General features: G+C 35.7%; 1 protein-coding gene across 1 annotated transcript in view; it reads left to right on the forward strand.

Moving 5' to 3' along the window:
- Positions 1-16,260, forward strand: part of KCNAB1 (potassium voltage-gated channel subfamily A regulatory beta subunit 1) — a 427,823-nt gene that overhangs the window by 388,189 nt on the left and 23,374 nt on the right. Inside the window, exon 9 of the mRNA XM_053710077.1 lies at positions 15,015-15,100. Coding sequence (XP_053566052.1) covers positions 15,015-15,100 — 86 coding nt within the window. The remainder of the gene's footprint in view (positions 1-15,014; positions 15,101-16,260) is intronic.

Raw genomic sequence — 16,260 nt, forward strand, 5'->3', positions numbered from 1 at the left:
GTGGCGAGCTATTGTTAGCACGAGTGGCGATGAGCAATATCGCGCCCCCCAACTTGCACGTATTAAAAGTTTTTAAAGTAAATGCGTCACTCAAAATAAAAACAAAATTAGCTTGCCTCGAGTTTGTGTTACTGAAGACCTAACCTAAAATGTAAAAGTTAAGAAAAAGTGACCAAACAAAACATAAACACATTAAAATAATTTATTACTCTCATCATTTTATAAGAGTTAATAGGTATATGACAATGTATTTGAATGGGAAGGGCTATATTGGAAATATATATATATATGTAAATATATATATATATGTTTAAATATGTTTGCATCGTCCAGTCTGCTGTACTGAAAGTCTGCAAGCGGGATTCACCTTTAAGCAGCTGCCGTTTTATCCATTCCTGCACCTGTGAACAAACAGTCTATGTACCTACTTACCTGCTTGGATGGCTTCTGATTCAATAAGCTTTTGATTCCCTGGATACTAGAGGACGTCTTTACCTCATTTTCCAGCCGCTTACCAGCAATCAGCTCGGTAGGAGCTTGGCTTAAAGTACCATCAACTGATCGGAGACAGTGTGAATTATCCCTGGATACTAGAGGACATCTTTACCTCGCTTTCCATGTCATATGTCTTATGTCCATTGTTAATAAATCTATTTGTTTTTGCTGAACCCGTATGTGCACTAGTCGTTTCTGTGGAATATTCCAACCTGTATACAAAAAACTGTATAACTTTGGGATAAAAGAGTGCTGAAATCCCTTTCATTTTTCAGAATCGTAATTATGGTTTCTGAATTTCTCTCTTTTTCATTTGGATTTGGATATACCTATACACACACATAGTAGTAAACACACTCTGTAATCCCGCTACTCCAGAAAGAGGACTTGAGATATTTGTTTAAAAACTTCAAAATTTATTCATCACAAAAGTTAAAAGTTTCACAACAGTCACAGGCCTGCAACAAGATGTTCAGGACTAAAAATAGCCAAACATGTTTCGGGCCAGATCTCAGCCCTTGTTCACTGGCATAGTTTGTGTCCACACCTACTAGTACTATTTAAAGGTAAGGAGTTAAGATAATTGCAGGCACCTGTATCTTATTAACCCCTTATGGGAAAAAACTTAGTTCAAGCAAAAGACTTTATATTTAGAATATTTGAAAACAATGCATACTAATATTTAAACTTCATTTTTGAAATACATTTTTTATCTACAATCAACTCTAATGTTTCCTTTGTCAAAATAGTATTTACAAAGGAAGAATTTTATTAAAGATTCAATAAAATAAATCTACATCCATAATGGAGTTTAGACCAGAAGGGTGCTTGGTTTTTAAATTAAATATCCAAAACACTTCCCTCTGGTCCAAACGTCTCTCTCTGTCTCCCCCCTCTTCTATGTCTTGGCACATGATCTATGCCTTGTATAGTCAATAATGAATCGTCTGAATTGTGTTCCTTCCTAAAGTGTTTCGCTATTGGGGTAGTACAATCTGGATTTCCTATGTCCCTAAAATGTTGGAGGGCCCTGTCACATAGGGCACGTTTTGTGCGCCCCACGTACTGTTTCTTACATCCCTGGCATGTCAAAAGGTATATGATATGTGTGGTGTTACAGGTAATTCTATAACGTATGTCAAATTCTTTTCCCGTTGTACTCGATTTAAATCTGTTCCCTTGTTCAATATGTGGACAGGTTTTACAGATTCTACCTTGACATTTGTAGCAACCTAGCCTTTTTGTGAGCCATGTCTGACCATTACTTGTAGGTAACATGGAGGGGGCCAAAATGCTCCCCAAGGTTTTCGCTTTTCGTGCTGAAAAAAGGCAACCATTGGCCACAATTTTTTTAAGTTTTACATCGCTTTCAAAGATGGGAAGACAATTCCATACAATGTTACAGATCTTATTGTAATATTTACTGTAATTAGTAATAAAGATTGGTTTAGTATATTCTTTCTGTTTACGTGTATTACTTTTATAAATTAGATCCTCCCTATTCAGGAGATCTACTCTTGATTTGGTTTTGTTCAAAAGTTCTGTATTGTACCCTCTGGCTTTTAGACGCTGATTTGTACTTTCTGCATGTATCTGAAATTTAGAATCCGTAGTACAGTTACGTTTTGTTCTTACTAATTGTCCATATGGAATGGACTCAATAGTATGTTTAGGGTGACATGATGTTGAGTGCAATATCATGTTGCCTGCTGTGCTTTTCCTGTATAATTCAATCTCAATTGAATGTGTCTCAGTGTTGGATGTTAAAGAAACATCCAAAAAATTAATAGTATGTGTGTTCTCCTGCATAGTGAAAGATAAATTGAATCGATTGCTGTTGGCGTATTCAAGGAACCTAGCAACTGATTGCTGGTCCCCATCCCACACCAACACCAAGTCATCAATGTACCGACCGAAAAAAACAATATTATTTCGAAAAGGATTACCATCTCCAAAGACGTGGCACCGCTCCCAGAACCCCATATAGAGGTTAGCATAGGAAGGGGCAAATGTTGCCCCCATAGCGGTGCCACGTCTTTGGAGATAGAATCGACCCTCGAACATAAAAAAATTGTGTGTAAGTAAATACTCCACTGCAATGTGAAGAAATTGATTAGTGAAAAAATCATATGTGGTGTGATTTGTTAGAAAAAAATCCAATGCTTCCAAACCTAAAACATGAGGAATGGTTGTGTAAAGTGAGGTGACGTCTAAAGTGACAAATCTGTAAGAGTCACACCATGTAACATGTTTAATTTTCTCAATAAAAGATGTAGTATCTTTCAAGTATCCATATAGCTCAATGACTATCGGTTTCAAAAAAGTATCAACCAGATCAGATAGCCTTTCGTTTAAGGACCCAATGCCTGCCACTATTGGGCTGCCTGGCGGATGTACAGGGTCCTTATGCAATTTTGGAAGCTGATGGAAAATAGGTACACAGGGATTTTTGGGTAAAAGGTACTCCATGACTTTCTCTGAGAATACTCAATCTAATTTTGCTTTGTATACTATTTCTGATAGTATTTTTCTGAATGAATAAGTAGGATCCGACAAAAGTGGTTGGTATACATCCATGTTAGAAAGTTGCCTGTTGGCCTCAGTTAAGTAATCAATTTTATTTAAGATGACTGTATTACCTCCTTTGTCGGATTCTCTTATGACTATATTCTTGTCATTTTTAAGTGCCTTTATTGCTTTTCTCTCTTGGGATGTAAGGTTACTGCTTTTGTATGTGTTTGAGGTTTTGTTCTTATTATCTAATGCAATTAATTGTGTTTCTAATGTCTGTTGAAATACCTGTAGATGTTGACCTCTACTATGTATAGGGTAGAAAAAACTTTTTTCTTTGAAATCATTAAGATTAATGTCTCTTTCAGAGGGTCCAGATCTAGTTGTCTGTGTGCAATCACTTTCCCTGATGAGTTCTTGCATATCAACCATTGCAGTATAATCATTAAAATCAAAATTGGGAATGTGCTGCTCACAAACAACTTGATTGTCCTCTTCCTCATTTGTCATTTCCACATCACTTGCAAAATGTTTTTTCAGGGTAAGATTTCTCACAAACCGATTAACATCTAACACTGTGGAAAAAAGATTAAAACTGCAACTGGGGGCAAAATTTAGGCCCCTTTGTAATAAAGAGATTTCCTGTTCTGTCAGACATCTAGAAGATAAATTTATTACATTATTTATTGATGACTTGTCCTGTAAGACACTCTCTTTCTGTGAGGGTAGCGACTGCCTCCTGCCCCTTCTGCCTCTTCCCCTATTCCCTCTGAGTACTTTCTTTTTGTTTTGTTTTTTGTTTTCAGTTTGGGAAAACCCTCCCCGTTTTTTGACTGTGTAGCATTAGAGGTAGTGGGAATGTCTAGCACTGATAAACTATCTTTTGCTGATGAAGAATGATTCACTTGTTGTGAAGATGTTTCCTGATCTGAGGTGTCATATTCATATTCTGTCTCACTAAAGGTGACTTTTTTGTCTTGTTTAGGCCCTGACTTCTTATGTGTATTCCTATGTTGCATTCTATTTTTGTAGGGTGTCTTAAAATCATTAGTATGACTCCATCTATAAACCTTATTCAATTCATAGTCCAATTTGTCTCTATGCATTTTTTGTTGTTTGAATAACCACAGCTCTTTTTTAAAAGATTTCATGTTTTCTTGAAATTGTTTATCATAATCTTTAAATTCCTGATGGGCCGGATGTTTTTTAAGCTCCATTTGCAATTCTTGCATATTTTGAATTAATTGGAGTCTTTGTTTCTTTTTATATTCAATCAACAAATTTATAAGGGACCTAGAACACACATATACACACATATACATATATATATATATATATATATATATGTATATATATATATATATATATATAGCAATGGTGGGGATGGAGGGCACGCACAGGACTTGATTCAATAAGTAACATTTATTTGCTGATTACATTAATACAGTTGACACTGTATTAATGTAATCAGCAAATAAATGTTACTTATTGAATCAAGTCCTGTGAGTGCCCTCCATCCCCACCATTGCTCTATACTTTCTACTTGAGGATAGCACCCAGGAATTGGCAACATTGATGCGGGAGTGCTGGGCCACCGGCTACAATAAATATATATATATATATATATAATACATACTTTGGAGCCCTTTTCACTCAAATACCTTTAAACATAAAGAATCATTTTTAATCAATTTTAATATTTTGCTTTTTTTTACTGTATATTTAATGTAAATATTTTACATTCCAATGTTCTTCAAATAGTAAAAAAAAATCTTTGTACTATATATTGTATATATATATATATATATACAAATAAATATATATATATATATATATATATATATATATATATATATATATATATATATATATATATACAATAGATAGATAGATAGATAGATAGATAGATAGATAGATACAAAACACAGAAGGGGACTGCATTGTCAGACTGGACTGGGTACACATCTAATGACCCTGCAACATGCTCAGCCCTGGGTGCTCACTGGCACTCACAGGAAGCTGTGCTGTCCCCAGAGTCACAGGCAGTTAACCCCAGACAGGTCTGGGTGCAAGAACCATAGGGAAAATTACAAAACAAATTAATACATCACACAGAGAAAGTCCAGCACTCACTTACAAGCTCTCAGCTAAGATTAAAAGCAAAAATGGAAGGGTTAGTTACCGCATTTGGCCACATGGGACAAGCCCATGTACCACGTCAAGGTCCCTTCCAAAAACTGGGAGCCTAAAACAGACACACAATGCAAGCTCTCAATCCAACAAACTGGGAACAAGTGAAGGGTGCACAGGCTTATGTAAGCACCCTAGAAATGTATAAAACACGGAAGGGGACTGCACTCTAAGACTGGACTGGGTACACATCCCATGACCCTGCAACATGCTCAGCCCTGGGTGCTCACTGGCACTCACAGGAAGCTGTGCTGTCACCAGAGTCACAGGCAGTTAACCTGTCTGGGGTTAACTGCCTGTGACATCAAGGGGCCATACGGAGCTTGACAAATTGACCTCATAGTCTTTGTCACCACATGACTACAATTTATCTCATCTCTGTTTACAGCACACAGCCTGAATAATTGGTTGAGTTAGCAGATATTAATTACAAAGCTCATAAAGTATAATAATGTGTTAAAACAAACCTATGTTAATCCCATTAATAATAAATCATTTTATGTGCAAACACAATATTCCAATAAGAAAATGTATATCTGCAACAATGCTGCCCCCCAGTGTCCAAGAATTTCAGTCGTTTTCTCAAGATTCATGTTCTTCATAAAACTAACCTAATGAGATCAAATCAGCAGATTCTTGGCCAAGGGAACAATTGATTTTTAAAAACTGAACTAATTAATAAGCACACACAGGTTGTAAAGAATGATGAACCACACTGTTATTAATGCTTTTGGACACAAACATATTCATTTCAATATAATTAACTTAGATTCCCTAGACTATTATTTTTAATATTATTTATAAAATGGTAACATATCCTATAGAGTTGTAGAAAGTGATATAGAAAGCTGAGGTTTGAACATGCTGGTCTATATAAGTTAGAAAAACATCTAAACTTGCTTCAGTTGTGTTTGCTTGGGATACTAACCTACAGAGAACTCAATTATATTGAACCATAGCCAAAGTAATGTTCAAAATCAGCATGATTGTTACTTGAAGCATAAAAAAACCTTTGTCAGTTTACTACCTGTGAAGCAGTAACAAACTCGTTCTTTAACTGTACTCTCGCTCAACCAAATGCATTTGAATGAATGGATTCTCTTTAAGTATAGACAGCGACATTTCGACACATAAAACTTTTACTAACTAGGCATCTCCCATTTTATCAATAGCAAAAACAAATGTAAACAATACTAGGTGTATTACTGATCCCCACCTAACCCTAAAAATGATGTAGGAGACCCAAAACACAGTTTTAACAAATAAGAAGTTGAAGATCCAGAAATGTATACAGTCAGCTAACGGTGTTAAAGAGTGCTGATTAAAATGTTCATTCACCTTCTCCTGCCCTTGGGACCCCATGCTCTTGCATACAGCCAGATAGTAAATTAAAGGGACACTAAACCCACAATTTTTCTTTCATGATTCAGGTAGAGAATACAATTTTAAATAACATTCCAATTTACCTCTATTATCTAATTTGCTACATTCTTTAGATATCATTTGTTGAAGGAATAGAAATGCACATGGGTGAGCCAATTACACGGGGAATCTATGTGCAGATGCCAATCAGCAGCTACTAAGCAAGTCTAGATATGCTTTTCAGCAAATAATATTAAGAGAATGCAAATATGATTATAGAAGGAAATTAGAAAGTTTCAAATTGAATGCTCTTTCTAAATTATGAAAGAAAAAAAATTGGGTTTCATGTCCCTTTAACATCTATGTGAGTCAAGTTGAAAAAATATTCATGTCTAAAAAAGGAATCTTAAGGCTCCCTAAAGCTTCAAACTTTACCTAAGAATTAAAGGGACCCAAAGACCCCCTATAAAACTAATAGCAGAATTTCTTGATCCCCTCCCTATATCTACCCAAACTGCTATTCTTAATGTCTGTTGAGTGAGGTAAATAGTGAGTGGGTGTACATAAACATATATTAAACAAATAGATAAATATTTCCTTGATCTTATCCAGAATGACCATGGGGTCCACTTAAAGGGACATGAACCCCAAAAATGTTCTTTCATGGTTTAGATAGAGAAAACAATTTTAAACAACTTTCCATTTTACTTCTGTTATTTAATTTGCTTCCTTCTCTTGTTATCCTTTGCTGAAAAGTTTATCTAGGAAGCTCATGAGCAACAGAGAACCTAGGTTCTAGCTGTTGATTGGTGGCTGCATATATATATTGATTGTGATTGGTTTACCCATGTGTTCAGTTAAAAACCATTAGTGTATTGCTGCTCCTTCAACAAATGATACCAAGAGATGTAAATAAATTAGATAATAGAAGTAAAATAGAAAGTTGTTTAAAATGTTATTCTCTACCTGAATCATGAAAGACAAAATTTGGGTTTCATGTCCCTTTAAGTAAATTCTTCCTTAACAAAATTGTCAATCTTTTAAGCTGATTAATAATGTTATATTCAATAATTATACTCTTTCATTTCTCTGGTGCTTTAGTTCATACATCCGATACAATACAATATACTAGTCTGCACCCAGAAAAAAAACTAACATTTCTTTTTAAAAAGGAAACATCTATTTATATCTTCTTTCCCATAGAAGACCCACAGTTTAAAGCAAAAACAAGGAGAAAAAAAAGTAAAATATTTGAGACTCTTATCATGTTACTGTTTAGTTATATGCATATAATGGTTAAGCCTCAAAGACCTATTTATAACAGCGCCACATAACTCCTAATTGATTATTATTATTGAAAAAATGACAACTGTTTTATGCAGTGATATATAATAGTTACAATACATATGTGATTTGCTATGGAGCACAATCAATAGTAGATGCACTATACAAAATAAACGACTTGTAGAGAGACTCAATCTAGAGGAGCAGAATATGAAACAGGAGATAAGATAAGGATGGTCATGTGATAAGCTGATGTATAGATGAGACATTATTATTAAATAACTTGACTTTGTTTGAAGTTACCTCTTTATTTTGGGCGAATAGGAATATGTCAAATGAATTGCTACTTTCCAAGACATCAAGAACTCGATATTGGTTGGATGATAAGTTTCCATCCACTGCCATTATACCACCTTTGGTATTTTTGTTAAAGGGACAATAAAGTCAAAATTAAACTTTCATGATTTTAATAGAGCAGGCTATTTTAAACAACTTTCCAATTTACTTCTGTTTTCAAATGTGCTTCATTCTCTTGGTATCTTTTATTGAAGAGTAAAACTAGGTAGGCTCAGGAGTGTACACATGTCTTTAATACTCTATGGCAGCAGTGTTTTGCAACATTGCATAACAAAGCTATAAATAATCTTGCAAAACATTGCTGCCATAGAGTACTAACGACACGTGCACACTCCTGAGCTCTTATGAGCATACATAATTTTACTCTTCAATAAAAGATACCAAAAGAACAAAGCCAATTTGAAATTAGAAGTAAATTGGAAAGTTGTTAAAAATTGCATGATCTATCGGAATCATGTAAGTAGGCTGATAGCCCTGCAGATGTTATAGAAGCAGAAACATATACAGGTTGCCTGAGGATAAATATTCACCAAAGTTATTCATTATTTAATAAGGGGTTCAAATTGTCAGTGTTACTGTGACAGGAATGGAGATGTTTTAAGACATATCATTTACTTGTATGTGGCTTGATTGCATATATATTTTTACTGTAAGATTGTGAACACCCACAAAAATATGGATGTGCATTCTCTATCTCCCTAAATCATTTTGGATCGGTATTTTGCACACCCGCTCGTGCACTAACTGTGCTAGAAGTAAGCTTTTTGCGCAAATCGGTAGCGCGTATTATAGGTTGAAAATAAAACTTTTTTGCACAAGCGCAAACCCGATGTGGCAAAAATGCGAAGTTAGAATATTGCAACTGCCTAAACGTAATTCCCCCGTAGAAGTCAATGGAGCAAGAAAAGTGGGAAAAAACGTAATACCCTACTAGCGCGTAAACCTGATCGCATTTTAAAAGTGCGCTAACCCGACATGAAGATATGAATATTTCACATTCCAATGTTCTCACATAGCAGAATATGTTCTATTTACTCATATATATATATATATTTAAAAATACAAAGAAAATATTCTGCTATGTTCAGAATATTGGAATGTGAAATATTTACAGTAAATACACAGTATAACATTTTATTAAAAATAAATATTGCATAAATATACTTAACGTTTTTATCTACTCTACTGCAAAGGGCTCCAATGCACTTAAATATATCACTATATCACACATTAGCACTTACTTTCAACTTGTTATATGAGCACACCTCCTGGCATGCGTAAACAGCTGCGACAAACCTTATATCACTTGTAATCTGACCCTATATGGGTTTGTAGTTGCAGATAAACTATGTTGGATCATGATCTCTGTTTAGTGTGATTTAGTATGTTATCTAGTATTTTATTATTTGGGTTAATATTTATTTCTCTGAGGAAGTGCGCCCTCTATTTCTCACAGAAGGAAAGAATCAACTTTATTTAAATCAAAGAAATGTCTTTGGTGTTGTAGTGAATACCTTTTTTCAAGCCTGTTACAAGTAAACTTTCTCAAAGAATTTGGAAAGTTGATTCTTTCCGTCTGTGAGAAATAGAGGCCGATTTATCAAATGTCTGTTGGACCTGATCCGACAGTGCAGATCAGATCCGACAGACATCGCTGAATGCGGAGAGCAATACGCTCTCCATATTCAGCATTGCACCAGCAGCTCACAAGAGCTGCTGGTGCAACGCCACCCCCTGCAGACTCGCAGCCAATGGGCCGCCAGTAGGGAGGTGTCAATCAACCCGATCGTACTCGATCGGGTTGAATTTTGGCGATTCCTGTCCGCCTCATCAGAACAGGCGGACAGGGTTATGGAGCAGCGGTCTTTGTTGCTTTGTTGGTTAAAGGTTTCCAAATGTGTGCAATTGCGTCTAATTCTCTCGAATTGACTTATGGTATATTAGCCAATTCGAGAGAATTAGACACAATTGCACACATTTGGAAACCTTCAACCAACAACGCTGTATTATCTACGATAGATTTTTAGACAAGGGATACCCGAAAGACATATTGTCTAAATAAAGAAAGACTCCTAGATAGAGATTCACTTCTTGATAAAAATAGTTCCAAATATAACAAAAGAATAAACAATCAAGTTTCTATTGACCCTATGTTTATTACTCAATGTAATAGCAATTACAAAAAAAAATGCCACATATTAAATAAACATTGGCATATTATCTTAAAAGATCCTGTTCTAAAGACCTTAGTAGGAGAATATCCCAGGATTGTTTATACCAGAGCTCCCACCCTTAGAGGTAAGCTAGCTCCCTGTAAGAAAGTCAAACACAAAAATTCAAATCACCTCATTACAAGCAAGAAACCAAAATCTTTCCTAGACCATATAGGAATATTTAAATGCGGTAAGAAAGGATGCAATGCATGCAAATATATAATATCCGGTAAAAAAAAACTTTTAAATCCTTCTCCACTGGAGAGATTTTTGATATTCCAAGATTTTTCAATTGCAACTCCAGTTTTATCGTCTATATTTTAGAATGTGTCTGTGGGGTACAGTACGTGGGGCGAACCTGTAGAAAACATAGGGTATGTTGGGGTGAACATTGGAGCAATTGCAAAAAGAAAAATATCAAACACAGTGTACCTGAACATTGCCTGATTAAACATGATGGCAACCATGACATTTTAAAATGTTATCCAATAGATTACATCCCCCTTCCACAGATTATAACAGGATTATTACATTTAGGCAACGTGAGACCTTTTGGATACACAAAATGAACACTTTGTTTCCATCAGGTCTCAATTTTAATTTGGATTTAGCTGCCTTCAACTATTTCATTTTCCCTCCCCCTATCCTTTCCTTTTATTATGTATTGCATCTCATCATGGTGTTCTCTTTCTCTTGTTCTTTGGGCATCACCAATTCATCCTTTTTTCGTCCCAGTATATGCAAATAGCCATCTTCACATCAAGGCCGCCCATACTCTATGCATTACTCGATCTTTGTTAGTGTTATAATTTTACATAAATAACGATATACACTGCTTTTGGAATGGATCCAATAAACATGTTTATTATTTATTGCTTATTATTTAATATGTTTCCAGAACACAGAGACCGAGAATTTTTCTTAGAATTTAGGATTTTAAATCGAATTGTCAGTTTCAAACATTTTCAAGTGTCATAAACTTCAGCTGCTATTTTGTGTCTTTTTTGATGTAACATTATGATGCCAATTTCCATAAGGCTATTTATTGAACGATTTGTTAATGGATTATTAGATCCGTTTGTTTTTAACACATTGTACCTATTATGTCTTAGTGGTTACTATTGGTTAATAAATGTCCAATCACATCCGATGTATGTATTTTTAAGCCTCACTGAAGGCACAATTTGTATACTACCTGATGAAACGGCCAAGAACTTGCGGCCGAGAAATGCATTGTTTTAGCTCAAAATAAACACCTTGTTTTTACCATACTCGGATTTCTGAACTCTTTCATAACCCTCTGATTTTGAAGTCAATTGCCATTAAGGAGCAAACCACACCTTTATTGTTTTGCCTTTCACAGCAGCGCATACGGCGTTGCTAATCACGCTGCTCTCTGCTGGTGCATATCCCATGGACAGACATAGATTGGAACAGTAATCCACCCGGCTGTGGATTTTCAGCAGTTTTTTCCTGTTACCAAAAAGACTTTGTCCTTCCAGTGTACTGACTACTGTTTAAAAGGTCAGCCTGCTCGTTTGCACTTCTTTCACTAAGAGTGCCACTTCACTTGTGAGTACCATTTCACTTGTCCTTTTCCACATCGTTGCACATTTGTATATGATTACCACACCATGAGGCACTTTCTTTTTGTTCTCACTTTTTAGAGAATCCTTTAATTTGTTTGTCCCTTGGTCCAAGTAAATATGTTTGGTAGAAAAGTCCTTCAAGCAGCAGTGTCTGGTAATTAGGTACCTGCCTTCACAATTTTTTTCTCACCTAATTACTCATGGACTCCACAGTTTGGGTATTAATTCCCAGAAATAATGGCTTGTGGACTCTCACCACCTTATGATAGAAAACAATACTTATGCTTACCTGATAAAGGGTCAGGTTACAAGTGGAGCACTAAATATCGCTTTTGTGAAAGCAGTATTTGCGCTCAACTGAGTAATACCAGCGCACACTAATGTGTGCTGGTATTACAAGTTGACAGTAATGCGAGTGTGAGCTCATGTTCACATTGCTAGGAAGCATAACGCTCAGGAGAGCGCACTTCCGTAGGCTCCAATGGGAGCCTCGTTCTGATGCCATCAGAGATGGCACAGAACCTAATCTTAGCAAAGGAGGTAAGTAGCGCAACAATGTCAGCAATATTAAATATATATGTATATGATTGTCTGTATGTAGGTGCGTGATAAATTAGCGCTCCACTTGTAATCTAGCCCAAAATAATTACTTCATGTTGGTGAGAGTCCACGAGATCCTCCCAATTTCATTTTTAACTTGATTTATGTTTTCTGGTGGCAGTTATAGCTTGTACCTAATATTCCCTGCTTTGTCCTTTCCTACTTTTCTGATTCTCCTTTCTTAGCTATATATCAGTCTAGAATACTAAATATGTGGGAGGGATTTAGTGCTCTTAGAGCTTTGGGAAACTTTGCCTCCTCCTAGTGGCTAGGAGTTGAATTCCTCCAGGAGTAATAGCTCATGGACTCCCCACCATGAAATAAATTAATTTATCCGGTAAACATAAATGTTGTTTTTTGTCAATATCACCATATCCCAGAGCTGTGACTTAAACTATCCTAAGATCCATTAGATCTCCATTTGTAGATGTAAGTATATAACCTTTATTTATATAGAGTTTCTAAAACTCTTCAACTGGGTTAATTTATTTTGGGCCTCACACTTCTTTACTTGGTACCAAGACTGATTTACTGCAGGAGTCAGTAATATGTTTAAATACAGCATTCATATATAAGGTGAAGCCTAATGATCCCTAAAACCGCAAGACATATACTGTAATTTCAGGAATTCACATTACAGGTGTGCCTCCTACCTACTGATTGCAGAACACTAGAGCATTTTATTATTACATGACTTAGATTTGGGCACAATGTTCATGAACCTCATATATGGGGAACGCTTTTTTCCTGAGTGGAAATGCATGAGACCTTAAAACTGTATCAGTAAGTTGTTTTCTCTAGACAATGAGATTCATTTTTCATGCCAAAATACGTTTTAAAGGAAGCATGAGAAAATAAGGATGACTAAGAGGAATAAAAGAAGAGACAGAATCAAGTGAAGGGTTAAAAATGAAAGCATTTTTTGGTGACAGGGTTTATAAAATTGTATTAAAAACCATAAAAAAAATGATTTTCTTCTAATAGAGAAATAAAGTACAAATAATTGAACATATGCAATAGAAATCCCCTTAGGCATCAGAATTGTATGTATCATTTACTAATAATCCAGATTTTGAAAACAGCCACTTTGTTTTCATTATTATCCTAATAAATAATAATTTCACAATTTCTTTATGTGATTCAGCAAAACAATATTTTTATGACTTATTAGTATCGAACACATAACCTATATCTTGATTAAACATTTTGGATCACAGATAACACACCGAAGGATGTATATATCTGAGAGTTTAAAGCAAAATATATAGAGCTAGATTACAAGTGTTGTGCTAACGTTAGCCTGCGTGATATTGAAATACAGCGCCAGTGCTCACTTGCGCTCATATTACAAGTTGAAAGTAAATGCAACCGCGCAAGCGCAAACTAGATTTGTGCTTGTCGGGTTAGCATGACTGAAGTCAGTCATGCTAACCCGAGTGTTACACTCATATATAATTGTAATATTTAATAATGTGTTTTACTCTGTATGTACTGTAAATATGTCACATTCTTGTGTTCTTCACATAGGGGAAAATGTTCTATGTATTTTTAAATATACGTATATACTGTATGTAAATACCTATATATTTTATATGTTTGTGTAGATATATATTTTACAAAAAATACATATATATATATATATATATATATATATATATATACACACAAAACACGGGTGGGGTCAGCACTCTCAGGCCGGACCGGGTACACATCCTATGACCCTGTAACATGCACAGCCCTGGGTGCAAAACAGCACTCTCAGGAAGCTGCACTGTCACCAGAGTCACAGGCAGTTAACCCCAGACAGGCCTGGGTGCAAGGCCCAAACAGAGAAAAATACAAAAAAATAATACATTAATATAGCACACAGAGAAAGTCCAGCACTCACTCACAAGCTCTCAGCTAAGATAAAAAGCAGCAATGGAAGAGTCAGTTACCGCATCTGGCCAACTGGGAAAAGCCCAGGTACCTCGTCAAGGTCTCTTCCAAAAACCTGGGTCCCTAAACAGCCACACAATGCAGTCTCACAATCAAACAACTGTGAAAAAAAACAACTGTGAAAAAATAGAGGGTGCACAGGCTTATGTAATCTCCCCAAACATAAACAAAAACACGGGTGGGGTCAGCACTCTCAGGCAGGACCGGGTACACATCCTATGACCCTGTAACATGCACAGCCCTGGGTGCAAAACAGCACTCTTAGGAAGCTGCACTGACACCAGCGTCAGTTGCAGTTAACCCCAGTTAACTAACTCTTCCATTGCTGCTTTTTATCTTAGTTGAGAGCTTGTGAGTGAGTGTTGGACTTTTTCTGTGTACTTTATTAATGTATTATTTTAAAATTTTATTAATGTATTATTTTAAAATATAGCAACTAATAGCATAAACTAGATGCAACTTCTGTTCTTCCTAGAAATTGTCCGGGCGATGTCTTACCTGATCAACCAGGGGATGGCAATGTACTGGGGTACTTCACGCTGGAGTGCAATGGAAATTATGGTATGGTACAGTATATGATAGTTCTTTCTAAAATAAATCTCAATATTAAATTTCAAATAGCTGTGACACAAAATTGCTACTAACATTTTGCTGTTTGTTAACAAAGAACTACTTACTATTATCATCATCACAGAAACTTGTCCTACTTTGGCAGATTTTGCAATTAGGTAAACTGTTAAACAGTCCACTATTTTTAAAGTTATTTTTATCTGGTATAAAGCTAAAAAGAAAAGGCCGGTATACAATATGAGTCTCACCCTATTACTGTTGTCCCAAAACCTCATTTTTTGGAAAGAACATATGGATTCAAGGGTCTTCAAGTGAATTTGAAGTAGAGTTTTTAAAGGTAAAAATGAGAGATCCAGAAAATAATTAGTGACATTTGCAAGAGGACCTTGCTAGGGAAGTATGACATTTTTTTATTGGTGGGTAATCTCAGAGAAGTAGTTTATTTTGCCCTGGGAGTCTAGGTGTTGTGGTGTGTTGTGGATAGATGTAAGGTAATATGTGTTAGGTGTGCCTGGAGATTGGTGGTGGGAGTTAGTTGAAGCAAGATGGAAGAGTTTAATGATAGTGCCCTGGCATTTATGCTAATGACACTCAGTGTCTGATGAGGGATCAGGGGATGCCCCAGAATAAATGGGTTATATTTGTACCTACTACTACACAGTAACTAGTATTAACAGACTGCAATTATGTGAAAGTTGGTACCCACTACTAGTTATATTTGAGTTTTTATGTTCATGCTACCCTGCAGCTGTATTACCATGCATTAGAAATGCATGTAGTATATTTATAAATACTGGCTCAGATGGATTGGAATAATGAGTTAGCTGGTGGGGAAAATTCCCCAAAACATTATGGAGTCTATCACAATCTATCTGCTATTTGATCCCAAAATGTTTTTTTTTTTGCTTTCTGGGCAAACTGATCATTGCGTTTTTCGAGTAATAGCAATCCAGAATGGATTTTTGCGTTAAAAGTCCTCAGCCGTGAACGTGTTTTCACTAGAAAAGTTCCCAATTATTAGGTACTTGTTTCACGATACAAACTGGGAAGTCACCCAAAAGTGACATATAAAATAGCCATTTTGCACCTCTTAAGGTAACAGTATAGCTCTTTTGAATCCCCTTTGTTTAGAGTGTGAGAAATATGCTCAT

Source organism: Bombina bombina, chromosome 4 (assembly GCF_027579735.1).
Source record: "Bombina bombina isolate aBomBom1 chromosome 4, aBomBom1.pri, whole genome shotgun sequence".
Lineage (NCBI taxonomy): Eukaryota > Metazoa > Chordata > Amphibia > Anura > Bombinatoridae > Bombina > Bombina bombina.